The sequence below is a fragment of the Nomia melanderi genome, chromosome 2 (genome assembly GCF_051020985.1).
Source record: "Nomia melanderi isolate GNS246 chromosome 2, iyNomMela1, whole genome shotgun sequence".
In the NCBI taxonomy this organism is placed as follows: domain Eukaryota; kingdom Metazoa; phylum Arthropoda; class Insecta; order Hymenoptera; family Halictidae; genus Nomia; species Nomia melanderi.
The window spans coordinates 29,417,266-29,432,356 of NC_135000.1; the positions used below are offsets into that span (position 1 = coordinate 29,417,266).

At 40.8% G+C, this 15,091-nt stretch overlaps 1 protein-coding gene across 6 annotated transcripts in view; it reads left to right on the forward strand.

Annotated features, from left to right (window-relative positions):
• The first annotated feature begins 696 nt into the window (after positions 1-696).
• The window catches only part of Cbl (E3 ubiquitin-protein ligase CBL), a 43,495-nt gene continuing 29,100 nt past the window's right edge, over positions 697-15,091 (forward strand). For all 6 annotated transcript variants that reach the window (XR_012998094.1, XR_012998095.1, XM_076365081.1 and 3 more), the window contains exon 1: positions 697-1,640. Coding sequence is in view for 4 of the 6 variants with exons in the window: in XM_076365081.1 (XP_076221196.1) it covers positions 1,075-1,640 (566 nt within the window). In the remaining 2 variants the exon portion in view is untranslated. The remainder of the gene's footprint in view (positions 1,641-15,091) is intronic.

Sequence of the window (15,091 nt, forward strand, 5' to 3'; positions counted from 1 at the left end):
CTCGAAACTATCGCTATGTTTTATCGTCTCTCGAATGCAAGATAACGTGGTATTTCAAAAAAATCTTATAGTCAAGGTGTTCGCTTTACAGATATCGAATCAGGCGCGATTACGCATACATTTTTTTACGCTCATAGGTTTCCACAAGTTGGACCTACACGACTCATTAATTTATGATGTGTATCATTTAATCTAATTTGTATGCCATCTCTTTTATATTCTTAAGCTAATTCACTACGTTATAAATAGTCCTGTATGTATATTGTTTGAAATTGTTGTATTATAAAAGCGTACAAGGAAATACACGTTCATCTTGTTGCAACAATGTATTCTTCCTTCATTCGATATACTAGCACGACACTATAATGACATTACACTTAATCAACTCAGATAAATCACTTAAACAAACATACTGCTATAAAATATTTTAATAGTAATTAGTATTATATATATACATTAATAGAAAATATTTAAATAATCTAGTGAAAGGTTAAGTATCCAGCGTTGAACGAGCATCCATTATTAACCCATGTAAATAGAAATGCTTGCCAAATAGGCAACGCAGCCCTAAATATATCTGAAGCGGTATCAAAGACAGAATAAATCCTCCTCCGCGGCGATTCTCGGCGTTTAAATCTGCCGCGCGACAGCAGCGCCATCAAGCGTCACGCGGTCATGAGCGGAAGCATAAATTAACGAGGCACGGGCACGCTTGGTCCGTGTGTCAGTGTCGATTCGTTGTGGCTGTCCGCTGTTGTCAGTACGGTGTGTGTAGCTGGACTAGGATGCGGTATCGCGTAACATTATGGTACGTCCGGTGGTCGGGACTTGGTGAGAAGGTCGTCGAGGCAGTGGACGCGTCTCGCTAAAAGGAAATGCGGTATATCATATCACGGGAGTGCAGGCCAGGCTAACCTAAGCGAGGCTTGTTTGTTAGTGGTTCTACTGCGAAGGTGTGTAAGTGTGGTAAAGAGTGCGCGGGGACTCGCATCGAAGGTGAGCACCACACCACCACCACACCACCGTCACCGCCACCGCCACCACCATCAGGGGAGTCCCGGTGTCCGAGGGGATATGTACGCGCACGTCAAGATGTCGTCAGGAGGACACAGCAGTCGTACCAGAGCGGTGCACATAGGTTCAATTTTCCAGAAGCTTCACGGCCGTTTCGCCGACCCGATGACAGCGTCGAAACTCTCCACCGACAAGCGAATGTTAGACAAGACCTGGAAGCTGATGGACAAGGTGGTGAAACTGTGTCAACACCAGCGAATGAACCTGAAAAATTCCCCCCCGTTCATCCTAGACATCCTGCCCGACACCTATCAGCGGCTGAGACTGATTTACAGCAAATACGAGGACAGGATGCAGATGTTGCACAGCAACGAGCATTTCTGCGTGTTCATCAACAACCTGATGAGAAAGTGCAAACAGGCGATCAAGCTGTTCAAGGAGGGCAAAGAGAAGATGTTCGACGAGACATCGCATTATCGCCGGAACCTGACGAAGCTCAGCCTCGTGTTCAGTCACATGCTGTCCGAGCTGAAAGCCATCTTCCCGAACGGGGTGTTCGCCGGGCACAAGTTCCGCATTACGAAGGCGGACGCGGCCGAGTTCTGGAAGGAGAGCTTCGGGATCAGGTGCGTACCCGCCGCCAGGCTGCTACCCGTTTTCCCGTTCGTAACTTCCGGTCTCTCTCCCGTTTCTTCTGTTCGGCCCCGTGTAAACAGGACACACCTGTGCCCCGCGGTTCGCCGCGACCCTGACGTGTCGTGTGCGTAAAAACGAATAATAAACGCGCGCGCTGTTGCGGGGCCTCCTCGCACGTGCGCACACCTAACCTAAAAACCGCTGCGCGTCTCTCATTGATATTGACATCACCTACCTATCGTGCGACCGAAAACCGGGACGTGTCGGCTCGTGTGCAGCTGACGCCGTATGCGAAATGTATTTCGTCGGCCGGAAGTGTTCTGTTTCACGCGCTCGCTCTCCTCTACAGGCTGCTCCAAAATAAGCGACGGGAACCTCGCGCAAACGTAACCGCGACGGATTTCGAATCCGTCTCTGCGTATTAAATGCTCGATAAATGAAGTAAGATTTATACTGAATACTCTTAACCTATACAACTGGCACACGGATTAATTATTCCAGTTCTAATGAATTTGGGGGACATGTTTTGAATGTTTTTTGAAAATGGTACTTGGTAGAGTTTTAAGGGGATTATTAACAGTAGAACTACCGGATGTGTCAGAATGATCTTGATTTCTTTTATAATTACTGGAAAGATACAAACGCTTCTCTGAGAAATTGAAGAAACTAATTTGACCTGCTCTGAAATACGAGCTAATTGAAATCTTGATAAATAGGGAATTATGTTTTATAAAGAAATTTAGAAAAGTCAGTTTGTGCTTGGTAGTTCTTAACACGATTGATATGTAATCTCTATAAAAATTGCAACAGTAGATTATTCTCGATGTCTTGAGGTAATCATAGTATTCCAGTGAAATTTTCAAGATCATCTCGAATATTCAATTTTATGAAGAATCGCGAAACGGAAATATTGAAGCCAGTCGTTTTGACTGCGACGTAGTCCTACTGTCAACAGTGAAATTTCGAAGACTGTTTCGTTAAATATTTATAGCAATGCACATCGGTGTTCTAAAACATTGTTGTGCCAGTCTACTCTTATACAACCTAGGTCATGAAAAACAGTTTCCATACTATCGTTGTTGTATTAACCTCACGCGAGGACTCAAGATACACTTGATTTTTTTCCCGGCCAGTGTAATTATGCGCACGAGACTAGAAAGCGGTAATACAAAGATTCCATTGACAGCGGTGATAATGTTGATTCATGGTGATTCGTCAGCGATACGGAACCACGCATTCGGTTAACCTTATCGTGTTTTCATATTGTTCCAACCGGAAACGTTCGAGTACTCGAGGGGGGAAAAAGATACTCGACAGCTATTCAAATAAATCAAGTGTCACTACTCGATCAAATTTCCTGAACGTTCAGTTTCGAGCGATGTTTCGTGCTCGATTGTAACACAAAAAAGAAATGTTCATTCGCGTTAAACAGCTGGCAGCAAATGGAATATTCCCTATAATAGGGGTTCTCCATTCTTGTTTCACGGAACTGTAGGGTGTCCCAATAAAATCCAAGGTACAAGATAAAATAAATTTTTCTGTTTCGAGTTAATCACTCGAACTATCTACAGAACTGTTATAGAACTAAAATTTCAAACAAAGTGTCGACAGTTTAACCAAGCTTCGTTAATCGTCTCTTACAATATTTCTCATTAAAAATACTCATTAATTTCCGATGAAATGATTAATATTCTTTATAACTAACTTGAAAACTAATTAGACTGAGAAAATAATTCTAAGTCAACCCTTTGCACTCGAAACTTTGTCTCATTGGTATTACCAGCGATTCCAAACAATTTTAATAAAAAAAGCATATTAACACATAAATAAGCGATACGCGTATGAAAATTCAATCAAATTTTCCATAATGTATCGACACATAGAACATCGAAATAAACTAGTTCTGTCACTTAATTTATACAAGGTATTTCTTTATGTTGTAAAACATACTGATATCTCATAAAAAAAATAATGAATATTTCTTGAGAAAATTATCCTCGAATTCAAAGAGTTAACATTTCGAAAGCTGCCTCGATACCTTCAGTAGAAACAGTGTTAACACTAGGTTTACGAGCATTTATTGTACAGTTTATTCTATTGTCCCCGGGGAAGTTGATATTCGTTGATTAAAACCGATTAAAACATTTACCAAATAATGTTTATAAAATTGAATCTACGTGAAATCGACGCGTTCCGTAAACCCAGTGTTAACACGTTAAGCGCCATGTCAGCCACCGGTGACTGACGCTTCCGAATGACTAAAAAACAATCGTAACATACAAGGCAACCGACGTGAAATAAAAATGTTTAACAACGCAACTAAGTTGATAACAGTGTAACGCAAACGTCGCAACGCCAAACGATTCATAAGTATTCCTACTTTTCCTCGCTACGAAAGACAAACTCCATGGGAAAACGCTTAAGATTTTCGTGGCGCTTAACGCGTTAACATCAGAACCGTGCGAGTCGGTGGCTGGAGAAAACCGTGAGGATCTGCGCGCGCGGCAGGGGCAGCGCGCAGTCATTCATGAATTGGCTCGGACCGCCGCTCCGGCCGTTTATTTATACCGGCTGATAAATCGCTACGCGGCGGCGGCACGTAGCCCGGCAACCGCGTTATGACGTATTCCAGTAAAAGTAGGTGTGCGTATCGTTTTGTAAAACGACACCGACGGAACGCGCTCCTCCACCCCCGCCTGTTTGCCGGCCAGATAGATAGCAAGCTAGATAGCTAGATAAGCTAGGTAAGGCTAGCTGTGGCCAACTCTCGCGATCGGCTCAAGACCGGGCCGAGACCGTCCCGTGGGTAATCAGGAAACGGATCTAACCGAGCGGACCATTCCACGAGGCAGTCCGTTCCACGAAATTGCACGGTCAGCCTGGCCGGTAATTCCTTTGTCGTTTCCGGCGAATCCTGTCCGGGATTTCCTCAGCGGTCTTCTTTCTTCCGGCACGATTTATCGTACCGCGAGCCTCCGTTTGATAGTACCCGCTGGTTCGGCCGATGAAGCTTAACCCCTTGTCCTACAACTACGAGTGAGACTAAGAAGATTTTCAATATGATTCGACAAATTTATGTATTACTCGGTTCATTCGAATTCAAAATAAATGTTATTCCTCTGTAATCGACTGTTATACTTAAAAGGAAATATAGGTATAACGTATGCCTAGAATTTTTCTCTTTTTCCAATAAATTATTAATGACAAAGTAGCCGTATATCGGTCATAGTTGAGAAAAAAATCATAGGCAAAGGGGTTATTAAATCATGCCTAAGGAAATCATAGGCATAGGAATTATTGAACTATTGAATACATTGTTAATCTAAATTCTAAAATGTAGATTTACGTTTTAAATATACCTAAAATATAGGTAAATAAATATTAATTTTCAGAAAACTGAATTGTGCGGATGTTTCTATTCTATCTATTGCGTCGTACATGTTATTCACTTCTAATAAAGAAAGGTATATTCACGAGGACAAGTACACGCAAGAAGAATAGCTAAGTAGGTCTCTGCTCGAGACTCAGTGTAAATGTCTTTACTGGGTTTCATCCCTTTAGCCTTCTGCATTGTAAAGCTTTGCACTAGGAATATTCAACAGTTTCTAATGCGATATGGACATTGTCTAAGAACGATTCGAAGGGAAATTGAATATAAATTGGGGAACAAGGTTAGTTTATTCAAATATCTCGTGCGTTGGTATATTGTACACACTTTCACCTTCTATGCACCGATTTTTGTTCATGATTATAAAATCTATGCAGTACAAAATTACACACTTGAATACGAATGATTAATATATTTAATAGTTTCAATAATTTCACTAAACGATATAAAAATTGAAGTTAACCAATTACTTGATTTTGGCAAAGATATAATATCAAATCATTTGATTGAATTATCATTAATTCATCTAGCTGAATGTCGTCGCATTAGATAGCATTATTTATAATATAGAAATGTTTTCAAATAATCGTTTAATTGAGCGAACCATAGCAATTCGATTTAATTACGATTTATTTCTTAACTATGATGCAACTACTTTATCCTAATTTATTAGAAAAAGAACAAATTGCTTATTCTACCGATGTTCACTCTACGAAGGGGAACAATTGATAACAGAAAAGTATCATTCAATTCACATTAAAAAAACAAATAAATAATACTCGGGTTCCTCGAAATCGATTTAAAATTTCCGTCACGAGTCCGACACGACATTCTAGGTCAAGCGGTTGAACACGCTCGATCTTCGAGAAGCACGGTAGTCTTCAACCAGGAAGTCGAAAAATCTTGAAATTCTTCTTGCCCGCCACCGGAACAGTGTTCCTATACAGAAAAGATCACGGCGACTAGCCTAATGCCTGCGACTCGCGGCCAATGGACGGTGACCGGTCGCCGACAATGCATCGCTAACGGTGTCCGTTCCGACGATTTACACGGCCCGACGCTCCGTAACGAAGTATAAATGGAATTCCGATTACACCGGAAGCGGCCTCGCGCTAATACGCTGTTAACTGTTCATCCGGGGACGGTTGCCGATCGAATGCCGACCCGATTCTCCTTTCCGCCGGATCCTCCGCGGACTGTTTCCGATTTAACGCTGCGCGGCTCCGGGATCCAGCCTTTCTTCCGAAAGATCCCGCGTCCCCTTTTCCCACGATGGATTTCTATTATAATCCATTCCTCGGACGTTCACCATTGAGACAGTCGTTCACCCTACTCCCGTTCGAATATCAATACACTGCGGATTCCGACGCGAAGACCAAATTTCTCGAGTTCCAAAAGCCAGGAAGTAGAGCGCTCCTTAATTCTAACTGACGTCGCTATTATTAAAACGATAAAGATGCTTTCGCAAGAAACTTCAAAATAAATCCCTGCATTTGTGCAAGTGCTGCAACACGAAGCTCTTCGGGTCTCAAGAAATCTGCTTTGCTAATTTTTATAACGAATCGTTAACCCTTTGAACTCTGTAGGCTCCAATATTGCACCAGTTCTAATATTAAATATTTCAATGAATCTTAAAGAAATTACTTTGAAATTATTAGATTTTCCACACATCGAAGAATGTTATAGCATTTCTAATTTTCGCTAGGAATACTATAAAAATTAGTTGCAGTTGCTGATAGATTACAAAACAACCTGGAGTGATAGGGGTTAATACTTTTCTCACATATCGAGTAGTAGATCGATGCAATCTATTTGATTAATACTAAGTTGAAAGCAAGAGTTTGATTCCTTTCATGTATAAATATTTCTACTTGTAATTAGAGATTCCGAAAATATATTGAATACATAAACTTGATTGTAGTCGCTATTAGTTCAAACGAGCAAAATGGCCTCATGTAGTTAATAGCTCCCTTACGGCAGTTCTAGTGTTACATTATCAGCAATCTGAAATTTCTACACTCTCTACATTCTCCACGTGAATTCCCAAATTTCTATTGTAGTATATATATATAATAGATAAATAGATTGGGAATTCACGTGAAGAATGTAGAGCGGAGCGTAGAAATTTCAGGTTGCTGATAATAGAAAATTTATCTATTAATCTATTTATCCCAATCTATTTATCTATATTACTTACTATATTTATATATATTACAATAGAAATTTGGGAATTCACGTGAAGAATGTAGAGCGGAGCGTAGAAATTTCAGGTTACCGATAATGGAAAATTTATCTATTTATCTATATTATTTACTATATTTATATATATATTACAATAGAAATTTGGTAATTCACGTGAAGAATGTAGAGCGGAGCGTAGAAATTTCAGATTGCTGATAATGGAAAATTTGGGAATTTGGGATATATATATATTTCTCACGAATAAACAACCGAATGTTTCCGCAAACGCCAGCTTTCCGCAGCAACAATCGCATCGGCAGTTATTCCGAGTAAAAAATTGGTTTCCATGGTCACGTCGAAGAAAGTCTCCTGCTCTGCGAGTTACGTAATTAATTAAGCCAAGAGGCATCCTCTTTCCCGTGGTCCCCGGCCGTCCTCCTCCGGCGAGGGCGTGCTACACCGGCGTGATCCCGTATTCAGTCGGCGTAATCGATGCCCGAGCGAGCGGCGGCGGTGGCGGCGGCGGTGCCGCTGGACTTTGAAAATTTTACGAGGGTCTATAATTGTCGGCGACTTTCGTATTTCCAACACGTGCTGCGCTCGACAATGGTATCGGTAATAATATTACCGGGCGGGCCGATGGCGTGCCCGTCTAGCCGAGAGTGGAACGCGCGCGCTCGCGCTCGCTGCTCGCCACCGGTGAAATTAGGAAATGCCTCGCTGAAAATAGAATAAGCTTCCTGGGAAACGATAAAATATTAATACTTGATGCGCGGAACCGCGGCGGGGAATCGGTTATATTAGACACCGGAGAGACGCAGAGGAAACGCGGAGGCATGTTCCGTTCGGATCGAACCGTTCTCGGAAACGCTGAACTGTATAAATACATGAAAAAAGGGAGTACTTGTAAACGGATTATGGGTCTTCGTACAGTTATGGGAACCTCCGAAGCGCTACTTTTGCGGGGAATACATCTTCGCGAAGAGAGAAACGTGTAGTTTGTGTAACGTTTGTCGGAGAGCATCTATTGTAATTCTGTTTGCCGATGATATCGTAGGGAATCTGAATCTACGGAGTGAATGGGATCGTAAAACTCATTTGTTACGGCGGACTGTACTTCTTATAGTTTGTTTCATTCGTGGAAGATTGACTGATTCTTTTGAGCTTGCTAGTATTGATTCTACCGGTCGCGGACGAATGACATTTCGCCGAGATGAAACTTTCAGGTTCGGAATAAGTTTCAAATGATCTAACTGTTGGAACAGTAAGGAAGTAAATGGTTTACTTATTCTCTAGTTGAATATTCTATCTAATTTGGTAGAAACTGCAGGTGTATAGTTTAAAATCTTCGAAGTTATGGGTTAATCAGATCTATCTGTTTTTTTATATAGACACTTAGCTATGCAACTTCGCTAATTACCACAGCGTTGAAAGAAATATACAATTTCATTCGAATTGATTATCTGTTTAAAATATATTACGTAGATTTTCATTGAGGTCAACTTGTATCACTATACTTAGAAAAACTCAGATGTATTGTTATGTAATATATTTTAAATAACAATATGACATCTGAGTTTTTCTATGCATAGTGATACAAGTTGACTCAGATATCATATTGTTATTTAAAATATATTACATAACAATATGATATCTGAGTTTTTCTATGCATAGTGATACAAATTGACTTCAGTGAAAATTGCCATCGCGCAATTCAGTTTTCTGAGAATTATCCCGTACGCAATGTGTTAAGTAGAAGTGAAATCGCCAGATTTCTTGCGTATAATTTTCAAATAATATTGGATAACCTTCATATATAATTCGAAGTGAGAAATTAGGGAGAGTTCAGATCGGGTTAGACGGCAGTCCAGTCGAATCGGTTGCGAGCGCCGCGCGAACTTTCGGTTTCCGGTCAAATGATCCGCGGACATCCGGCTGGCTTTCGCACGAGCCGAGGCCGTACGGCGTTCGTCGTCATTCTTTTCGTGGCTGTGTCGCTCGCTCGTCTAGCCTCCTTCTCTTTTTGCTCTCCTCCTCGGATCCGGCGACTTGCAACCTGTTCCTCCGAGGTCCGAGGACAATGGGTCCTCTTACCGTAGATCCAGGATCACTGTTTTCGGTGTTGCCAGTTATTCACCCTCGGATGCCGGATGCTCTGATTGTAGGGTAATTTTGACTCGTTGCGGACGTTGCGTTTTGTCTTGTTTCCTCGTAAAACAGGAGAATTTTATGTAAGATGTTCTTAGCACGACAATGGTAGCGGTGGATGGTAGATTTTGTATTTTAGTTTCCACGGAACAAGGGAATATTTAATACTACCTATTAATACTAGAACTGACTGTTTAATACTATAACTACCGGATAGGTGAAAATGGCCTATTCCTAATTTCTTTATTTCCAGTTTTTGAATAGATAGAATAGATGCTTTGAGAAATTACTAGGGAAATGGATTTACCAATACGCAAACTATTGCAGACCAATTGAACTCAATAGTTACACTATTGGGATTACAGAAAAAAATCGAAAAGGCAGTTTGATTGCTCGCTACTTCTAGTGGTGATTATATATTAATTATAATGTTTGTCCCTCGGAATCCTACTGTATTCAATTTACACATTAATTATATCAATTATAATATATTCCACTCGTTAAAGCAGTTAATGCCTGCATATAATCGTCGCGTATGTTATTGTAACAGCACGAACGCGTACAACATTGTTCTATGATTGCAAAATGTCGGTTCTTCACGCTGTTTTTCCCTCGGAATCCTACTGTATTCCATTTATACATTAATTATTTAAATTATAATATATTCCATTCCTTAAAGCAGTTAATGCCTGCATATAACCTTCGCATATGTTATTGTAACAGCACGAATGCGTACAACATTGTTCTACGATTGCAAAATGTCGGTTCTTCACGCTGTCTATCCTTTGGAATCCTACCGTATTCCATTTATACATTAATTATTTAAATTATAATATATTCCACTTGTTAAAGCAGTTACTGTCTGCATATAATCGTCGCGTATGTTTTTGTAACAGCACGAACGCGTACAACATTGTTCTATGATTGCAAAATGTCGGTTCTTCACGGTGTTTGTCCCTCGGAATCCTACTGTATCAGCGTAAAAAGTGATTTTTCAGTCCGGACAAGGTACGCGCGGCGCATAGGCGATCGACGAGGCGTTCAAAGCGCGAAAGGAGCAAAATGAAAAAAAAGCGAAACGCTCGTGTGCGCGAGCGATCGGTCGCGCACGAGTCCTCCCGGATTCGTGGCGCCTTTAATTCGGCCGCGCCGATAAGATAAACCGATCCGTTACACGATTTATCGCACCGGAAACAATATTTATCGGTAATACGCCTACACGGTATCTCGGGAAAAATCAGCAACCCGACATATTTTTATTCGACCGTTTCGATGCCGTGTTCCGCGCGTTTCGAGGTGGTACAGGTTCTCTCAAAGCACGCGGTCCACGTTGGAGGTCCCTGAGACTAAAACTATCGAGCAGTTAACGATAACTTCTGAAAGCTTTTTTATTAGAGATCATTATTTGCTATACCTATAATTATTAAGGATACATCTGGGTTAAATTACTCTTAAAACAGTTCAACAATTTCTTTCGAAAACATCCTTAGAACTTCAATAATCGTGAAACGAAGAATTCATGAAACTTCCATTTTGATTCGTTTGGAAATTCTGGCATTAATCCCTTGTCTTACGATTGAATTTCCTAGGTGCTTTTGTTAGAACTATTTATCGTTAATAATACACTAGTAAAATTCGTTCCATGCTCTTTCTATGTCTAGATTCAGTATAAACCATACAGATTGCTAACAAGAACAATAATGTTTCACTTAACCCTTTGCACTTCAGGTTGTTTTATAATCTATCAGCAACTGCAACTAATTTTTATAGTATTCCCAGCGAAAATGAGAAATGCTATTAGATTTCTTCGATATTTTATTTTAGTGCAAAATTTGGACGCGTGGAAAATTTAATAATTTTAGGATAGTTTCTTTAAGATTCATTAAAATATTTAATATTATAACTGGTGCAATATTGGAGCCTACAGAGTTCAAAGGGTTAAACTTCTTCTCAAGTTTGACACGATGTCGTAAGGCAAGGGGTCAAGACGCTTCAAGTCATTTTTTTTTTTAAATAAAATTTCTCAATTATTTACTAGTTCACGTATTCGAACACTCGAGTGTCTCACAGGAGTTACTCGATCATCCGAAACCCATGAGTATCCAACGTTCCCTCGACCATTCGAACACTCAAAATTCAAAACGTCCGTTTCTTTTCTTCCCGCCACGGGTCACAGCGTTCGGCAGCCGAACGAATTTAAATTCGTGTTTCCCGTGGAAGAGAAGCGGGCGACCCGCTCCGCTAATGGACGTTTCTAGTGATGAGTGTACCGGAAGTCGGTGGGCAAGGGGTGAGCTTTTATCGAAAAAGGAGACCGAAGTCATCTCTCTATCCGACGCATAGAGAGACCGACCGGCAACGGAGGGAACGGAGTGGGAGGGAGGGATGTCACATACAGGGTGTCCCGTTTTAATCGATAAACGCTGTCATCTCAGATACCGTACATCGTTTAAAAAGAAGAAAAGAACGTTACCCATGAAACATATCCTGTTCCTCTAAAGAAAAAGTAAAAATATAAAAAAACAGTAACAACGATAAAAGTGAAGAATATAATAATAATTCATATAAAATACATTTTGTATAAGAGATTTTCGAAAATAAATAATTTTTCCTCGAAACGAGGAGACGAAAGTGTGCATCGATTCAAACGGGACACACTGTATGCAGCAGTGAAGGATTGTAGTTCGACGCGGAGAGCTGGGGGCAGAATCTTCGTTCTCCTCTCTTCACGATACGTATAACGATATCCGGATGTGGGCTGGGAAAGAGCTGTATGGGAAGAAAAAAAACACAGTGGCGAGAGGCAGAATGGAATTCAACGAGGTTGAGCATTCCTGTTTCTTGTCTCCTACGATTATTTCATTAACGTGTCTTTACTTCCCCCGGTAAATCTAATTGAATCTAACCCCTCGCCCTCGGCTACAAAGTGTGCCGATCCCGCGGCGACGCGCGCTGCGCGTAGGTCCTTCTACAGGGTGTTCCTGCATTGCAGGATCTGCGATCGGTATCTCGGAAAGGGCCAATTAACGCTGTAACTAACGAACAGTCGAATGAATTTTTCGTTTCCCTTAGCACGTTGAATTCCATGGGGGTCACCGGTGACCCAGAGCAAATAGAATTAGTATAATTCGCTCAATTAAACGATGATTATTCGCAAATATTTCTGTATTATAAATAATGATACCCATTGCGGTGGCATTCAGTTTGATGAACGTACAATGATAATCCGATTCAGTCAAATGATTTAATATTGTAGTTTTTCTATTTTGTGTACTTTGCTCTATGAAATCGTGCGGCCAACGTGTTAATGGAAATTAAGCCCCATCGAGATTAATTTGTTTCTCGTATTATTGTCTTATTCAATGACTTTCCATAGAAACATCTGTATCTTTGCAATAATCCATAAAAAGGACAGTTAACCCTTTGCACTCGATAGGCGACTTCTAGTCGCCAGATGATTTTATAAGTAAAATTATAAACTTTTGTATCTACCATTAATCTTTGTGTACTGCGTAAATACGTGAAACATTGAAAGAAAGTAGCTTTGTTCCCTAATTTATGTGTGATTTCTTGATAAATTAATCTTAAAGGATCTTGTCTACATCTAATTGGAATGTATTGAATATTTCAAGTGAAAAACTTTCGAGTGCAAAGGGTTCCAGTCAAAACGACTGGTTTCGATTTTTTTGTTTAGCAATTACTGATATCTTCGAAATGATTTTGAAAATAAATATTTTCATATCAGTACTATAATGAATATCTGAAGAAACTGAAAATAATCTATTACAATTTTTATAGGAATTGCATATCAATCATATGAAATGCTCAGTAGTTCCAGTGTTAAGAGGAATACAAATTCGAAATGTTATTCAAATTCAGCAAACAACAAAACCAATTAGATAAGATCACTGGAAACACAATGTCGACCTACAGTAACTTCTCGCAGCGCATAAACGAAGCGAGTGATTTTTAATTTCCTATAAAGCTCAAGTGCCTTCGATCCACCGAACCAATACGACCGGCCTGTGTTTTCCTGTTCCCCGCGGAACTGCCGGTAATCCGTCGATTTAACCATCACGGAATCATGCATGGCAATCACGGAAAGTGATCCGTTCAATTTTTGATACAATCAGGCCGTCCGGGAACGGGAAAATTGGCATTCGCGGCCGTTTCCCATCGAACGCCGGCGAACGAATCGCCGTGTTCGATCCGGAGCGGTGGACTGGTTCGATTCGATATCCGTGGCGGTCGATGATTTTGAATTCCGCACGGCGCGTCGCGTCGCATGTTGCACGAGATCACGGCTCGTGTTTATCCCCGCGATATCGGGTATCAGGTGCGCAAGCTGCGCTCCGTCTCGGAAAGCGACGCGGACGCAATATGTCGCCGGCGAATTTGAATCCGTCTGCGATGCAGTGGAACAACGTTCGACGTTTTGTTTGTCAGCTTCGCGTTGTTGATCGCGGAGCACCGTGTTCCCCCGATACCATCTAGGAATTCGACGCGTTGGTCGTCGAATCAACACCCACGGGTATCTCGTGAAATTGGAGCGGTCTGTTTAACGAACCGAAATCTAAAGAGCTACAGCGGCTCCTCTGTTTTCTCTATTTTTCTGCTGTTTCCGAGCGAAACTAATCACAGGTATCGAGAAATCGTCGATACTCGACCTTGTTAGACTTAATAAACAGAAAAGTACGAGCCTTTTCCACCTGTTACACGTGGCGAAAACGTCGTAGGAAAAAATGGTTCGTGGGAGGTGAAAGTTGAAGCTTCGCGTCCTACAATGCGCCTAGGCAGAGTACACTGCTCGTTTTTCTCAACTCGACGTTCCATTTTAGTGACCTCGAATTAAACGGAAATTCGAGGAATTATTATTTGCCACATTCTGTTTTCTCCGTTTTTGCCGTATTATTTACTTTTGCTAAGCTCGTGCAAAATGTTTCTATCGGCAGTTCAGAAAATGCGAAGAAATTGTCCACTGCACTTTACGTACAAATTTTCTTTCAAGATAATATACTGATAATAAAATAGCTTTTCGCTTTGATCCATGCGCATTGAACAATATTTATGTTTAACCCTTTGCACTCGAGAGGTGACTCTCATAAAACTTGATATACCAGAATCATAAAGTCTTACATATAACATTAAGCTTCTTACAATCCATGAATATTTGAAATATTGAAATAATAACTTCTTAACTTATGTACATTCCCTCATTCAATTCGTCTTAAATGTCATCCGTAACTCATTGGAAACTGTTGAATATTTCTAGTGAAAAACTTCGGAGTGCAAATTGTTAAACTAGTCCCGAAATCTTCATCACGAGTCTCACTCGTCATTGTGCCAGTGGTTAAGATGAACAATGATTTATTCTTCAACGCGATACTTAGATTTTCTATTCCGAAGTCGCAGGAGTTAGCGACGAAAGATTTTCCTTTACAATTCAGTGATCCTGCAAAGCAGTGTTATATATTTATCGATCTCGAATTCTCCGGTGAGAATGTTTCCTTCGCGATCCATGAGTTAGCTGCCCTTTGAACTTCTTTTCATCCCTCGCGTCGTTCTCCACGCGAATCCCGGAGGATCCTTGAAAGTTACAGGCGATTTCCAGGTTCCGGTGACATTCGAGCATCCAATGGCATTCGTTTTCCCCCGTTTCCCGTCGTCCACGTGTACGCACGTGTATAATTTCGTGTTTGCGAAAGGTCGAGGCGCGCGTTTGAA